The 13,246-nt window shown below is 45.4% G+C and overlaps 1 protein-coding gene across 5 annotated transcripts in view; it reads left to right on the top strand.

Annotated features, from left to right (window-relative positions):
- The window catches only part of NRP2 (neuropilin 2), a 112,677-nt gene that overhangs the window by 74,579 nt on the left and 24,852 nt on the right, over nucleotides 1–13,246 (top strand). For 3 of the 5 annotated variants that reach the window (XM_011992468.1, XM_011992467.1, XM_011992471.1), the window contains exons 13-15: nucleotides 6,609–6,871; nucleotides 8,412–8,508; nucleotides 9,720–9,740. In XM_011992468.1, coding sequence (XP_011847858.1) covers nucleotides 6,609–6,871; nucleotides 8,412–8,508; nucleotides 9,720–9,740 — 381 coding nt within the window. Of the gene's footprint in view, nucleotides 1–6,608; nucleotides 6,872–8,411; nucleotides 8,509–9,719; nucleotides 9,756–13,246 lie in introns of all 5 variants that reach the window. The other 2 variants (XM_011992466.1, XM_011992469.1) reach the window with 1 other exon arrangement.

The raw sequence follows: 13,246 nt of genomic DNA, 5'->3' as shown, positions 1-13,246 counted from the left end.
TCGTGGGCTGGCCTTGTGAAGTCTGATTACAGTATTACTTCAATGACTTTAAATCATGAAAGTGATAGATAGAAAGAAAACAAGCGAACCTGATATTGAGCAGAGGTTTGACTGCCTAGCCACAGCCTATAGGATTGAGGGAACAGAACCTTTACTGCAGGCTCAAAAACAAGCTCAAGTGGGAGTAAGTCGAGAATCTTAATGTTATGAAAGATCCAAATTTTACAAACGGTGACTGGCTATTCCTTCAAATTTAAGTGGTAAGATTGTTAACACCTCATTGGGGCTATTTTGATGCAGATTGGGCCATTGAATGAATTCCGTTAGAGTGGGAGACCAGAGCCTTGATTCACTGGAGGCACACACAAGAAAATTAAGTGAAGTGTGGGTGGGTATGGTGAGTGGATGGTTGCCGAGAAATCAGAGGAAATAATTGATAAGTGAATTTACTCATAATGGGCTTGATTTTTTGACAGTGAGCAAGTGGTGACTGAATTGAAAAGCAACTCTGAGTTCAAAAGATCGGGTGGGACCAATGGCAGCACACAATTCATTGAATTGCCGTTAGATTGAACTGTCTTCAGAAAGAGGTTACTGTGGCTTGGCTGGGGCACAGACACCGCAAATCCAGAGACAGAACTTCCTGGGCTCTGGACCATGATAGATAATTAAAGATCAGGAGCAGCTTGGCTAAAAGAAAGCCAATAGTCAAGGAATAATTTCAACTGGAAAAGAAAAGGATAGAAGCCCTTCTTTTTAAGGAAGGTAGAAAAATGTCCCTGGCTTTGCAGGAAAAAATAACAGCAGGAAGAAGCTTTCTTTACCCTTTTTTTTTCCTGCAAATCATGATTGGTTGAGTCCCCCAGCAGTGTGTGGATTGATAACGAAGGGGCAGAACGACAAGACTGCCTCAATGGCAAAACCTTCATGAAAGCCGACATAGCAAAAGACAGCTCTGGGTAGATTCCTGCAAGGACTAGGACTGAAACCTTCACTGTCCACAAAACGGTCTGTTGTAAACCTTGAGGACATCTTGCTAAGTTTATCCAAAGTCAGTGTTTCCCTTAACTGGTTGCTAATTTGAGGACCTTAGCAGAGATAGGCTGACCTTGGAAGGCCAGCTGAGGGCTGACTCATGTTTTAAGCATGGACTATGCGAAGAGACTACATCTCCTACAGCACTAAATATTCTTTCAGATGGTCGTTCTAGTAGGAGGGCAAGATGCTAGCCAGGAGATGTACGTGTTGGACAGATGGTGTGTTTGGCTTTGTGATAGCCAGGAGGATCAAGCTGGTGATTTATTTCAGGGTTTGGTGAGGTGTAGACACAACTGATTCCATTGCTGTTGGGCCAGTCGCAGTCACATGTTCACATGACACTTAAGCAGCTGAAGCCAGATGCGGCCGTAAATCGCCAGGTGAAATATCAAGAGACCTTTCCAGAGACAGCAGCAGGTTAAAATGCTGAACGGCCCTGTCCTCTGTGCTTCCTCTTCACCCTTTTGAACTCCCGTTGTTCATTCCCAGGCGATTGTTTTCCCTGTGTCATTGGCAACAACACATGTTTTGGGTCAAGGACCCAGCAAAATGCCTCCCAAATATGTCAGGTCCAGGAGGAGAGGGATTGTATCTCTGGGACATTATTTCTTCATTCTCTTTCAGCAATCGAACATATTTCCTTTCCATTGTCTTTTTCTTGGAAGCTGTCCATTGCTGGCGTCATAGCCATCAGCTACAAGAACAAGAAGGCAGCTTCCAACAGGCAGGGCTGGTTCTTAGCTGGTCAGTCGTCATGTTCAGGCAACCTCTTGACAATCCAAAGGGCTTTACCTCAAGCTTCAAGTAAATAAAAAAGTAGCCCCCCGCCCCCACCATACCAGCTTTATTCACTGTCAAGTAATCAGTAGCCACTGTATACTTAGAACACCTTCTGTGTCTGACAGTGGTGGGCCATAAATCGGGAGATTCCAGAAGAACAAACTTCAGTTGCAGCCCGTGTTTGATCTCAGTATCTACGTGTGGGTGCCATGACTTAAAAGAGCTGAAGCATTTATAGTAGCTTGGAAGAAGGGTCAGTGGAAAACCAACACTGCCCTAGAAAGTAGACATTTGAACCATGCCCTAGGAAGTAGACATTTGAAGGGGCAAGGGTTCCTAGAGAAGCAAAGACTACAAGTTTTCATTCTTCACAAGTGAAAATGTCTCTTAAGTCAGAGAACAGAAATTGGCTGTGCTCCATCAGGGGTAGAAGGAGGAAATGTCTCTAAATGACAGCAGGAAAACTTTAAACTGAATTTAAGAAGTTCCTGATGGTTAGGGTTGTAACCTAGAAAACACACTACAGACGTGGCCTATGGAAACTCCTTCTCTGGAGAATTTAAAGTAAAGGGTGGACAGCTGTTCTCGGATGCTTTTGGCATGGTTCCTCTGGGAGTCAGGACTGGCCTGCCCTAAGGTCACTTGAGGTCCCACTCTTGTTCCAGGATCATGTAGTATTTTATTTCATCTACTGTGATGAACACAAAAGACCTGTAGTGAACCTTGCAGGATGGAAAACTTGGGGCCGGCTGGTTTTTGGAGAAAGAGCAGATAGGGGGAACCAGTCTTATCCCAGAGAACATCTTTACTGCCCTCATGCCAAACATACTTCTTTTTGAGTCTTGGATTGGCCTTCCTGGGTTATTGGCGGTCTTTCTATCCTTTTTCTTTCCAAGTAAAATAAAGGCAAGCATAGGAGGCAGTGTGTAGAGTGATATTAATAGTAATAACTTTTCCTGAGCTCTTACTGTGTCCTTGTTACTGTGCAAAATACTTGACATGGCTCATTCCATTTACTCTTCCCCCAGCTCTATGCAGTAACACTGTCTTTGAATCCATTTTGCAGATAGAAAGACTGAGGCTTTAAAAGCTTAGTGAGTTAGGCTGGGAGTCCAACCCAGATGAGAAGCTATGCTCTGGCAGGTTTACTCAGTCCAATCAGGATTCAAATCCTACATCACTTCAATTCTCTGAGCCTCAGTTTCTTTTTGGTGAAAATGGAGAAGATGGTGTTTATTTTGCAGGACTAGATTTCACAGGGAAGGTGACATCAGAGGAGGCAGGTAAAGCCTCCCATGCGATCGCACACAGGCAGCAGGTGTTCAATGTGTTCATTCCTTTCCCCCTGCTCTTCTTCTCCCTTCCTCGGGCTTTTCCTGGTCTGAGTCATTCCTTCATGATGTCCCTGGTTCTAATCAGGCCTCTGTCAGTGACAGGCGCTTTGCAGCTCAGCATCTCTCTGACTGATGTCTACTGCTAATTCCTTAAATTTACATATCATCTTTCTTCCCTGGAGCTCATAGCACTTAACAGACAAGTGGGGCACAAATGATTTAACGAAGTAAAATCCAGAGGCCTGCTCGTCTGGAGATTCTGCAAACTAGTGGATTAGCTCAGATGTCAGCACTGAATTATGATCCTTCAGCTGCTCGTGCTAAGCATGCCACTAGCATTAACTCCCCGGTCTTGCAATGGTCCCTTAAATCATGCATAGAGATTGTCATTTTATTGTGAGAGGGAGAGGAGAGGGGAGGGGGCCACCTGGGGGGCAGTCACTGGAAGGGGCAGACTGTGAAACCTTTGGCCTGGCTGTGCCTGGAGTTTTAGTAACAGGATGGGTAAATAGAACAGACCCAGATACAATCCACTCAGCCCAGTTCTTCACACCTCCACACACATCTTACTTACCAAATTCTAACCATGATGCCATGATTTCCCTGCCGCTTAAGAATGTAAATTCACACAAGTGATAGTATTTCTGCCAAACAATTTTCAGGCAGCAAGTGGGTCTTATTTGCGAAACTGTGAAGGAAGAAGGCTGAATAATAAATCTCTAAAATCTGGTTTCCTTTATATATGAGCTGGCAACAGTAAGGGCTTGGAAATTACCGGGAGCGTGGGAGCATTTGAAGGGTTCTCACTGGTGTCTCGGTACACTGGGTGCTTCCACAAGCCACCTTGTCATTACTGGTGCACCTCACCTTTGAAAGGGGCTGTTGGCTTGGGAGGGTAGAGGGAGTTGTGAAGGGATTATATCGAAGGGATTATGAGAAGCTAGCTGATTCTCCTGTCCTCATTTCCAATGTATAGCCTCATATCATTCTTAACCATGTATTTATCATTCTCCATTCATCCATTCATTCATAGAAACAAAATTTTCTTGAGGAGTGGCATATATATAGCACTGTCTAGGGGTAGAGAGAAGAAGCAGTGTTAAACCTTATTATTTGTAAGACCAGCATTTACAATATAACTGGGGTAATAAGACACACCAAAAAACCAGTTAAATTATAACGCCAGGCAGTGAGTGATTACCTGCTGAAATCCATGGAAAATGGCCTGAAGTCCTTTTAAAAACAAGGTAAAATCAGCAGTACAGTCAGTAAATGCTAGAGTTGTTGAGAAAAGAAGGGGATTAATGTTGCGTGTGCCAGAATCGTTAGGAGAAGAACTAGCCAAAGAGACGGGGTAGGTGGAGTGGTTCGAGGAGTGGAGAATTACAGCTAAGAGGAGAAAAAGCAGCAATGGACCCAGTGGGGAAGCCAGTTTGCCTCAAACAGAGTGTGATTGATTGCAAGGACTTGGGGCAAGCTACCTGCAGAGCAGCTGAAATAAAGAACTTATTGCATGAAGGTGGAAAACCTGCAGTCAGGTCTGGGCTCTGCCATTGTAGTCGCCTCTCTACCTTGGACAAATCACTTTAACCTTTCTGAGCCTGTTTCTTCATCAGGTGCAAAGTAAGGTTAGTAAGTCCTAGCTCACAATAATATAGAAAGGATGAAATGAAATATTGCATGTAAATGTGCTTGTAACCTGTAAAGCATTATGCAAGAATGAGCTTTAATTATTATCATTAACAGCAGTAATAGTAAGATCTGATAGGGGAAGCACAGGTTTAAAAGATCTTTGAGGGTCTGATATGGCATTGGTGTATCCTCCCTCAGCAGACACCATTATTAATTCTCTTCTGTAGACAGCTGCCTTTTAGTTATCTGTGCTGATTTTGGCCTCGCAGAGGTCACACCTTGTGGGGTATGTAGACAGACATGGCTTTGGATGGTTGAGGAGGCACAAACTGGAATCCCACATACGCATACTAAACTGGTCTCATTTGACTTCAGGGGAGCATAGCTTCTGAAGCATTAATCCCAGATAGTCTAACAGGAAGGGGCTTAGGGGAGGCAGGGAGGTAGGTGAGGCAGCTGGGGAGCCGAGATGGGAAGAGCTGTTTCTGGGCCACTGATGGGAGGTCCAGCACAGGCTCAGCGCTCACCTAGACAGGTGAGGTCAGCAAGATTAATAATAGCAAAGCAGTGGTCCAGGGACTATTTCATTGATTCTAGGCTCTAGAATCCTAGCCCATCTACTGTGACAAGTCCAGGATGTTCACGTTCCCTGTGGTGTAAGAAAGCTCTGTGCACCTGTCCCAGGTTAACATGACCTCACACTAACATGATCCTAAGGCATCTGACATGCCCATGTTCCGTGCTGCACATGTGGTAGAAAAGTGGCCCTGACATCTTGCAGAAGTATTCAGCCTCAGATGCCCCTATGTTTCAGGGCCAAAAAGAGGTAGTGAGATTTCCTCACCAAATGCCACCTTGTTCTCTGTACAAGTGGCCAGAACGGTCCTGTACAAGTTGGATTTGAAGGTGCAGGTCACACCTGTGTTCTGTAAGGCATGTAGTCTGCCAACAACAACAAGAACTCGGTCTTCCACATGAGTGTCTGATGAATTTGAAACCAATCAGCCAAAAGGCCATTCTCTAAACATTTGGATTGGTAAACCCTTAATTTCCCAGAACACATATATTCTCTGCTAAACACACAGCCTTTGTTAATAATAATGACAGCACCTTTATCATTGGAGCCATATGTGCCTGGCTGTCTGAGAAAGGCCAAGTTCAAGCCTCCCTGAATCACCCCTTTCAGCTCCCACCCTCTGTTCTGCTTGAAGGTGACACTGGGCTTCCGAGTCACAATCACTAGAGCCCGAGCATCATCTAGGAGCACTGACGGAGACAGAAGGTTTTACATGTCAGCCATTTGGACAGTACCCAGCCAAGATGGCCAGGGCTGGAAGCATCAACCACCTGGTCATAGTCACCCTCCAATCTAGCAGCCACCTCACCCCCTATAATCTGTTCCCTTGTAATTCAGTCCATCAGATTGCACTGGCCCTTTGGGTGAGTTAATGATGAATAAGATGTGGGTTTGGCCTTGCAGAATCTAGAGGGAGAAGAAGGGCACACGCACGACTAGCCAAGACGTAAGGCGGCCGCGCTGGGTGCTCCACGTGAAAGAGATGGAAAGGAAATGATACCTGGAAATAGGCAGGAGGGGCCGATTTGACTTAGAGACTCAAGAAAGGGCTTTAAGAAGACACAGCATTTGAATCAAGGCTCTGCAGGAACCTTAAGAAAGGGTCACAGAGCCTGGAGAACAAGGACATGAATAAACCAAAGACACCGAAACTCAGTCCCAACTTTCCCCTGGAGAGGCCACAGCAGCACACTGGTGTCTCTCCCAAGTGTTTATCAAGAACCTCTGTTTGGGTTTGTTTCCGCCAGATGACAGGAATTTCTTGCGGCTGCAGAGTGACAGCCGGAGAGAGGGCCAGTATGCGCGGCTCATCAGCCCGCCGGTCCACCTGCCCCGAAGCCCGGTGTGCATGGAGTTCCAGTACCAGGCCACGGGCGGCCGCGGGGTGGCGCTGCAGGTGGTGCGGGAAGCCAGCCAGGAGAGCAAGCTGCTGTGGGTCATCCGCGAGGACCAGGGCGGCGAGTGGAAGCACGGGCGGATCATCCTGCCCAGCTACGACATGGAGTACCAGGTGGGGTGAGCAAAAAGGGAATCTTGTGATCCGTATTTCAATATTTCAAAGAGCCGAGCCCAGTCATCATTAGGGAACGTGGTTAAGCGCTACTGTTTTCATTGTGTTTCTCACGTTACCATGGCAACTGAATGACACTCTTATTTGTTATTCAGAATATGCCTATCTCTACACGCAGACTTGGTTCTTTGTTCCTCCTGTTGCCTTTTATATTGCTGAAATCTCCAACAAATGTTTCTCCTCTCCATTTTATTTTAGATTGCAATCAGGTAAGCTGACAAAGGGACACAGAAGCCAGGGAAATAAACACAAACAAACACTCCACACACAAGAAAAGAGGTCTGTGGAGCCCCTTCAGATCTGGGGAGGAAATAGGATAATCTCCCAGACCTGTCCCAGGGAGTGTGAACACAGGAAGGGGAACGGGTGCTGTTCGCGCTCAGTGGCCAGCAGACGTGAGAGGCTCCTGAGTGAGTGCTCTCTCTCTCTCACCAGCTCCCGGGATGGAGTTCTGTTATCTCTGCCCCACAGAGCAGGAGACTGAGGCACAGATGGGTATGTTCAGCCGTGGTTGCAACTTGGGTAGGAGTAGACACACTGTGGAAGAGGCGACTGAGAACCAGCCAAAGCATTAACCTTCTCCTCCCCAGATGAGGAGCAGCAACAGATGGCTGGTGCCGCAGCCAACTGCTCACCCAGCTTGCCAGAGGACATGTGCTAGTTTGCAGAGAGGAACCTGGGGAGGGCGAGCATGAGGAATGATTGAAGACCACAGAGCCCAGGGGCTTCTGTGTACAGACTGCAGTCCCTGCCCCTTGAGGTTGCAAGGCATCCTGAGACCCTCTCCACCCCCATCTGGGTCCCCACTTACTCGCCTGAGGGCATTGTATTGTAACTATCTGTTTGCATTTGTGTCTCAGCCACTAGATGGGTGAGCTTCTCTGAACAGAGATCTTGTCTTAATAGGCTTTGTTACTATCCTTGTGTCCAGCACATAGTAGGTGCTCAATAAACGGCTGGTGTAAAAACAAATTCTTTCCTCCGAGTTGTAATAATGAAGCCCTAAGGCAATTTATAATAAGAAGCACAAATCCAAACCTATGTGCTGTATTTCTCACATTACCCCCACCCACTCGTATCTTCTGAGTTTTCAAATACCTGGATTGGGCATTTGAAAGATTTATGAGACAGGAACCTTGAAAATAGTGAGGGAAGTTTCAACCCCCCTTTCAATATTCTCTGATTATGGCCCTTTTAATCAATACATTCTAGTTACTGGACAACAATATCCACCACCTTGTTATATTTTCTTACCCCCTTAAATATGCATTTGATTTGAACAAACTCATTTTAAATTAAGATTTCAAGAGCTGTAGCCATGTGGTCAACAGATGTGTACCAGGTGCAATCTCACACACACACACACACACACACACACACACACACGCTTTAAGCTGCAGCTAACAGAAACTTGGAAATCTTTGCACTGTTTGGACTAAGAGACTCAGTTAACCATGGCTCGTATTCTTCCGGCTTCTAGATTGTGTTCGAGGGAGTGATAGGGAAAGGACGTTCGGGAGAGATTGCCATTGATGACATTCGGATAAGCACTGATGTCCCACTGGAGAACTGCATGGGTATGTGAATATCTGTCTCTTCGTGGCTCTTTCAAATAAGGCACCAAGGGCTGGGATAAGCAAGAGGAGGCAGGACACCATTTTCCAATGCAGTCGTTACCCAGTGGGTGGGGCAGCAACAGTCTCTGCAGGAGGTAAGGTGTGGGTGTAGTTGTGTCTTATGCTGGGTTCAGGGTGGGGGGTGGTGTGAGTGAGGGGAAGGCTTAGATCCCTGTTCCCAATCAGAAATAGATGTGCACTAAGTACGTGGAGGTTCAGGGTGCCAAGACCCCATCAGCAAACCCCAGCTTTTCGCAAAGAAAATGCTAGAGGACGAAAGCAAATGCCAGTCAAAATTATATGCTGGAAAGGTTTGATGGATTTAATGGAAGCCTTTACCGGTGAGCAAAAATATTACATATGTTATGTAAGAGTGATAACACAATTACCTGAGTAGCTCTTTTACATGAATGAATTGCAGAGCAAACTGTGGCATTTGAAGTAAGATTTCAGATTTTTCTTTAAAAAGAATGCCTCTAATGCCCAAGATTCCAAAGTCGTTGTAGGATTAGATATTTCAGGCCAGGTGACTGGCACGAGAAGGATATCATAACCATCATCTTGGTCAAAAGCACCTGCGCAGGCAGTCCACCTGAGATGTACACATTTTCTTCAGGGTCTCCTGCTGCAGATGAGGTTACCCTGACTGTGTCCCTTCAGAGCTGTGGACATTCCCCAAACCAAGAGGGGAACCCTGAGAAGGCGTGGGGGCTGCTTTCAGTCAGCAGAGTGGCTGCAGTAACTCACCAACTGCCTTTCTTGGCACACGAGCCCGGGCATGTGTGTGCTTGATGATGTCAGAAGCACCTGGGACCACCCCAGTCCCTCCGGGCAACTCTCAGGCCCCGGGCATCTAAAAGTAATCCAGGCTCTGAGAAAGTAATCAGCAGTAAGTGACTGATTATAATGCTTTTGGGACCCATTTTTCTCTGAAGGACTTTTTGTTTCAAAGCAACTTTGAGAATCCCACTCTGCCCCCGCCCCCCCACCCCATGGTGATGATGTGTTAGAGCCAGCCTAGAACATGTGGAAGATGTGGGGCACTCTCCACGGAGTGGTACAAAAAAACCTAGTGCAGTCATCTTTATAATATTCATCCAATTATTCACCCTAAATTCACCCAGTTATTTCTTCCCTTTAACTAAGTCCAATTTTTTGTTTGTTTTTTTCAGAACCCATCTCAGCTTTTGCAGGTGAGAATTTTAAAGGTAAAAAAAAAATTTATTTTTTTGCATGCTTTTTCCTTCCCCCATGTGGTGTGAATTTGGTGGGGGGAGTCAACCTCCAAATTTGTCAAATCTCGCAGGAGAAAAGAGACGCCACACCTTCCTGCCACTAGATGGCACTAGCAACACCTGTAGACGCGGGAAAGGGGATTGAGATCCTCACTGTCTCTTGTTTAATTAAAGTTTAGAAACCTATTAATAGAGACAAATCGGTTGCAGATAAACCTTTCAGCCTTGCATTGTCCAACGGGGAGCAATGAGGCTGAAAATGCAGGAGTGGTGAGAAAGCAGACACTGTGGGAAGACCGAACCAAAAAAAGAAAAAAATTCAGTATAAATTAAAAGTGAAATGAGGTGGCAATGATTTATCTTAGCCTGAAGATGGTTTCTTTCCAGTTCCAGGGTACCAAGGCATTAGTCTCAGTTAACCCTCAGTGAGGCACGGTGGCAGGCCGCTTGTGAGGGAAGGAAGTTAGGAAAGAGACACGGAAGTGGTAGCCTCAGGAGGAAGAATTGCCAGATTTAGGACCTGATGTCCAGTCAAGGGAATAAGGAGGTGCATTCGATGACTGGAGCTAGAGCACTTTAAATGCAGGACTGAAAATCGGAAAGGATGTGTTCTCCCCCAAGAAAGCAAAGAGAGAGCAGAGCAAAGTGAGAAGAATTGGGGATGCTTGCCTTATCCAGGTTAAAAAAAAAAAAGGCCTCCAGCCTTGGGTGATGCAATGTCGTTTGTGCTGTTACAATGCAGCAGATTTTACATTTTTCCCTCTTTGCAGTCCTATTAGCTGACACTGCTGAAGTTCTCACACTGGTTTCTAATGCCAAACATTTAGGAGCCACTCTAAATGCATCACTGCAGTTGGCTTGAGTGTAAAAGCACACACAGAAACACCCTCACTGAATGATGGGGGTTCTTCATGACCTGTTTGATGTCAGCAATTGTGAGGATTGCTGTGCCCTCTTTGTACTGGCTGGGCTTACCCCCACAAGTGGCAGCATTGCAGAGATAAGGGCAGCCATTTTTATATCTGACGTCTAGACTAGTTATCTTCACTCTCATTAATCTGTCCAGCTCTGGGCTAGAAAGAGATGAATTCCTGGTTTGCCACCTAGATGTGCTCCCTGACTCCAAATCATCTCACCCAATTTGCCACTCATCAGCTCTAAGACAGCCAGTGAGGAACAAAGCTGCAGACGACAGGGGAATGACAGACCGACATAGAATATATTTCCTTTCTTACCCTTCCTCGCGTCTCAACCCCACGCCCATTCCTTGTCCCACAGTTGTAAAAGTATTAAGAGTATTCATGTGCATACACTGGTGCTCTCTAGGGGTGAGGTTTATGTTAATGTAAATCCAAAGTACTGGAAGGAAAGCTGAGAGCCAAACTGAACGACTTGGATTACAGTCGAATTCGAGTTCTAACCTTCAGGACCCAAGGTAATGCTTATGTTGGTGAAGTGAAACGTGGATGTTGTTTCACCTGACTCTCTTTGGGTTGTGGAGACTCACAGCTCCCAGAAAGGCTGGGTAAAGACGTGCCAGTAGCTGCTGCAGACACTGTTTTGTGTGCACACCGTGTCAGGCCATGACTGACAAGTACAGTGGCTAAGTGCTAAGTGCTTCACTTCTGTAAGAGAATAAGCAGACCAGGGCACGTGCACTCTCCTTGAAACTGTGCTTACCATGAGACTTCACAGGCCAGTCATGCTCTCTTGTAAAAAATATACACATAAAATCTCATCTGAGCGGCAGGGCTCATTTAGCCAAAATAAACACAGGGCTTAGTAACTTGAAGGTAAGAATTTCCAGGGTGCTCCTGGTGGGCCGCTTTGAGGCTAAGCAAAGGCAGTGCACAAGTTGCATGGATTGAGCCATGGCTTTCATCCTGGAGGATGGCAAGCATCTTTGGGAAGAAGAAACCAAGGCTTAGGGAGCAGAGACTTGGCCAATGGACACAGTAAAGAGCAGAATCTGAACTGGGAATGGAGAATTTCATTCACCTTGGCACGTTTTACACGGAGATCTGAATTGGTAACCAGATGAATCTAGTGCCATGGGTATCTCCTTTCTGGCTGAGCCCTGTTTGACCACAGCATGCAACTCTGTGCCAGCAAACTTTTCTGTTTGAGAGAGGAGGGGACTGTGTGTTCCATCTAACCTAGTGACTCATATACTATTCCTCTTATGGTCAGGACAGCAGGAGTCCTCTCTTGATCAGGGCGTAAAATCAGCCTTTTCCCTCAAAAAATGGAAACAGATAAATCAGGTTTGGGCAGGCAAGGTATGGAAAGTTGATGTTGAAACACTACCAACCATAGCATTTACATTGTTAGTACGTTTTTCAAATTGGAGTGTTTTTCTTTTCCTTTATAAATTAATCATGCAACAGAAGTAATCTCATTCTTTAGGAGCAATCAATGTATAGGAAAATCTTTAGGGAAATACAGTAAAAGTGGCCTTTGGACCTGCAGTTGTTAGATGGTCTCGATCTTTTGTATTTTGAAGTATCTTTCATTTTCCGCCTCTTACTGATTTCTTGCCATGCAATAATTTTTTAAATTTAAATCATCCTGTGTTTTCTGCTGTGTGTGTGTATATATATACACACACATATATATATACATACACACACACACACACACACACACACACACACATTGTGTACCAGGATGTGAGTCAGTAATGAAGAAAAAGCTTGGAAGAAAAAGAGATCTGTGTTGAGAAGAGAGAAAGAGAAGACAGAATGAATAAACTGTGTTGTCATGTGATTTTTTTAAAAGATCCTTTTTTGTGGTTGTTATGAGTCACATTTTAAACAATGTAGCCTGGGTGTGCATTCTTTTCTTTTTTAAAGCAGTGGCTATAAACATGGTGCCGTCATGTATCTTTTTCTAGGATTTGAGCTTCAACAAATGAAAAACCGTGTGTATAGAGGGGAAAAAAAGAACCGAAAAGTGGTGTAATTAAGGTGATGGATATTTCCTCTTACCCAATACTTTCTTTTTTCAATAAAAGAAAAAAGAACAATAAAGAAGCCAGTAAAAATATATAAAGCCCATAATCAGAGTTCTGGGGTTGTTGACCAGGTGGTTATTTTTAGCAGCTCACCTTGGAGGCAAGAGTTTTTGTTCATGTTAGAGGCTGTGGGATCTGAGCAAAGCAGGGGCAGAGAAACGATCTGATGCCCCACCTGTGAGAGACTCATGGAAATCCCAGCTGGGTGCACCTGTGGAAGGTGGTTGTCAGAGGGAAGGATTCAGAATGACTGTCTTACGCTAGTGGATGCTAAAAGGAACATCAGTGTCTCCTGTTTCGGCTGGGAATGTGGGGTTTATGACTCACACCATTCCTGAGGTCCAGGGCCCCATTTCTTGGGTCTCCCTAGGTGCCTTTCTGCAGTCCTCCACAGTTCTCATCCAGACAAAACCAGGAGAAAGTGCACATCCACAGCTGTCTCTTGGGCATA

The sequence above is a fragment of the Mandrillus leucophaeus genome, unplaced genomic scaffold (assembly GCF_000951045.1).
Source record: "Mandrillus leucophaeus isolate KB7577 unplaced genomic scaffold, Mleu.le_1.0 Scaffold411, whole genome shotgun sequence".
Taxonomy (NCBI): domain Eukaryota; kingdom Metazoa; phylum Chordata; class Mammalia; order Primates; family Cercopithecidae; genus Mandrillus; species Mandrillus leucophaeus.
This window is presented reverse-complemented; position numbering and strand designations above follow the sequence as displayed.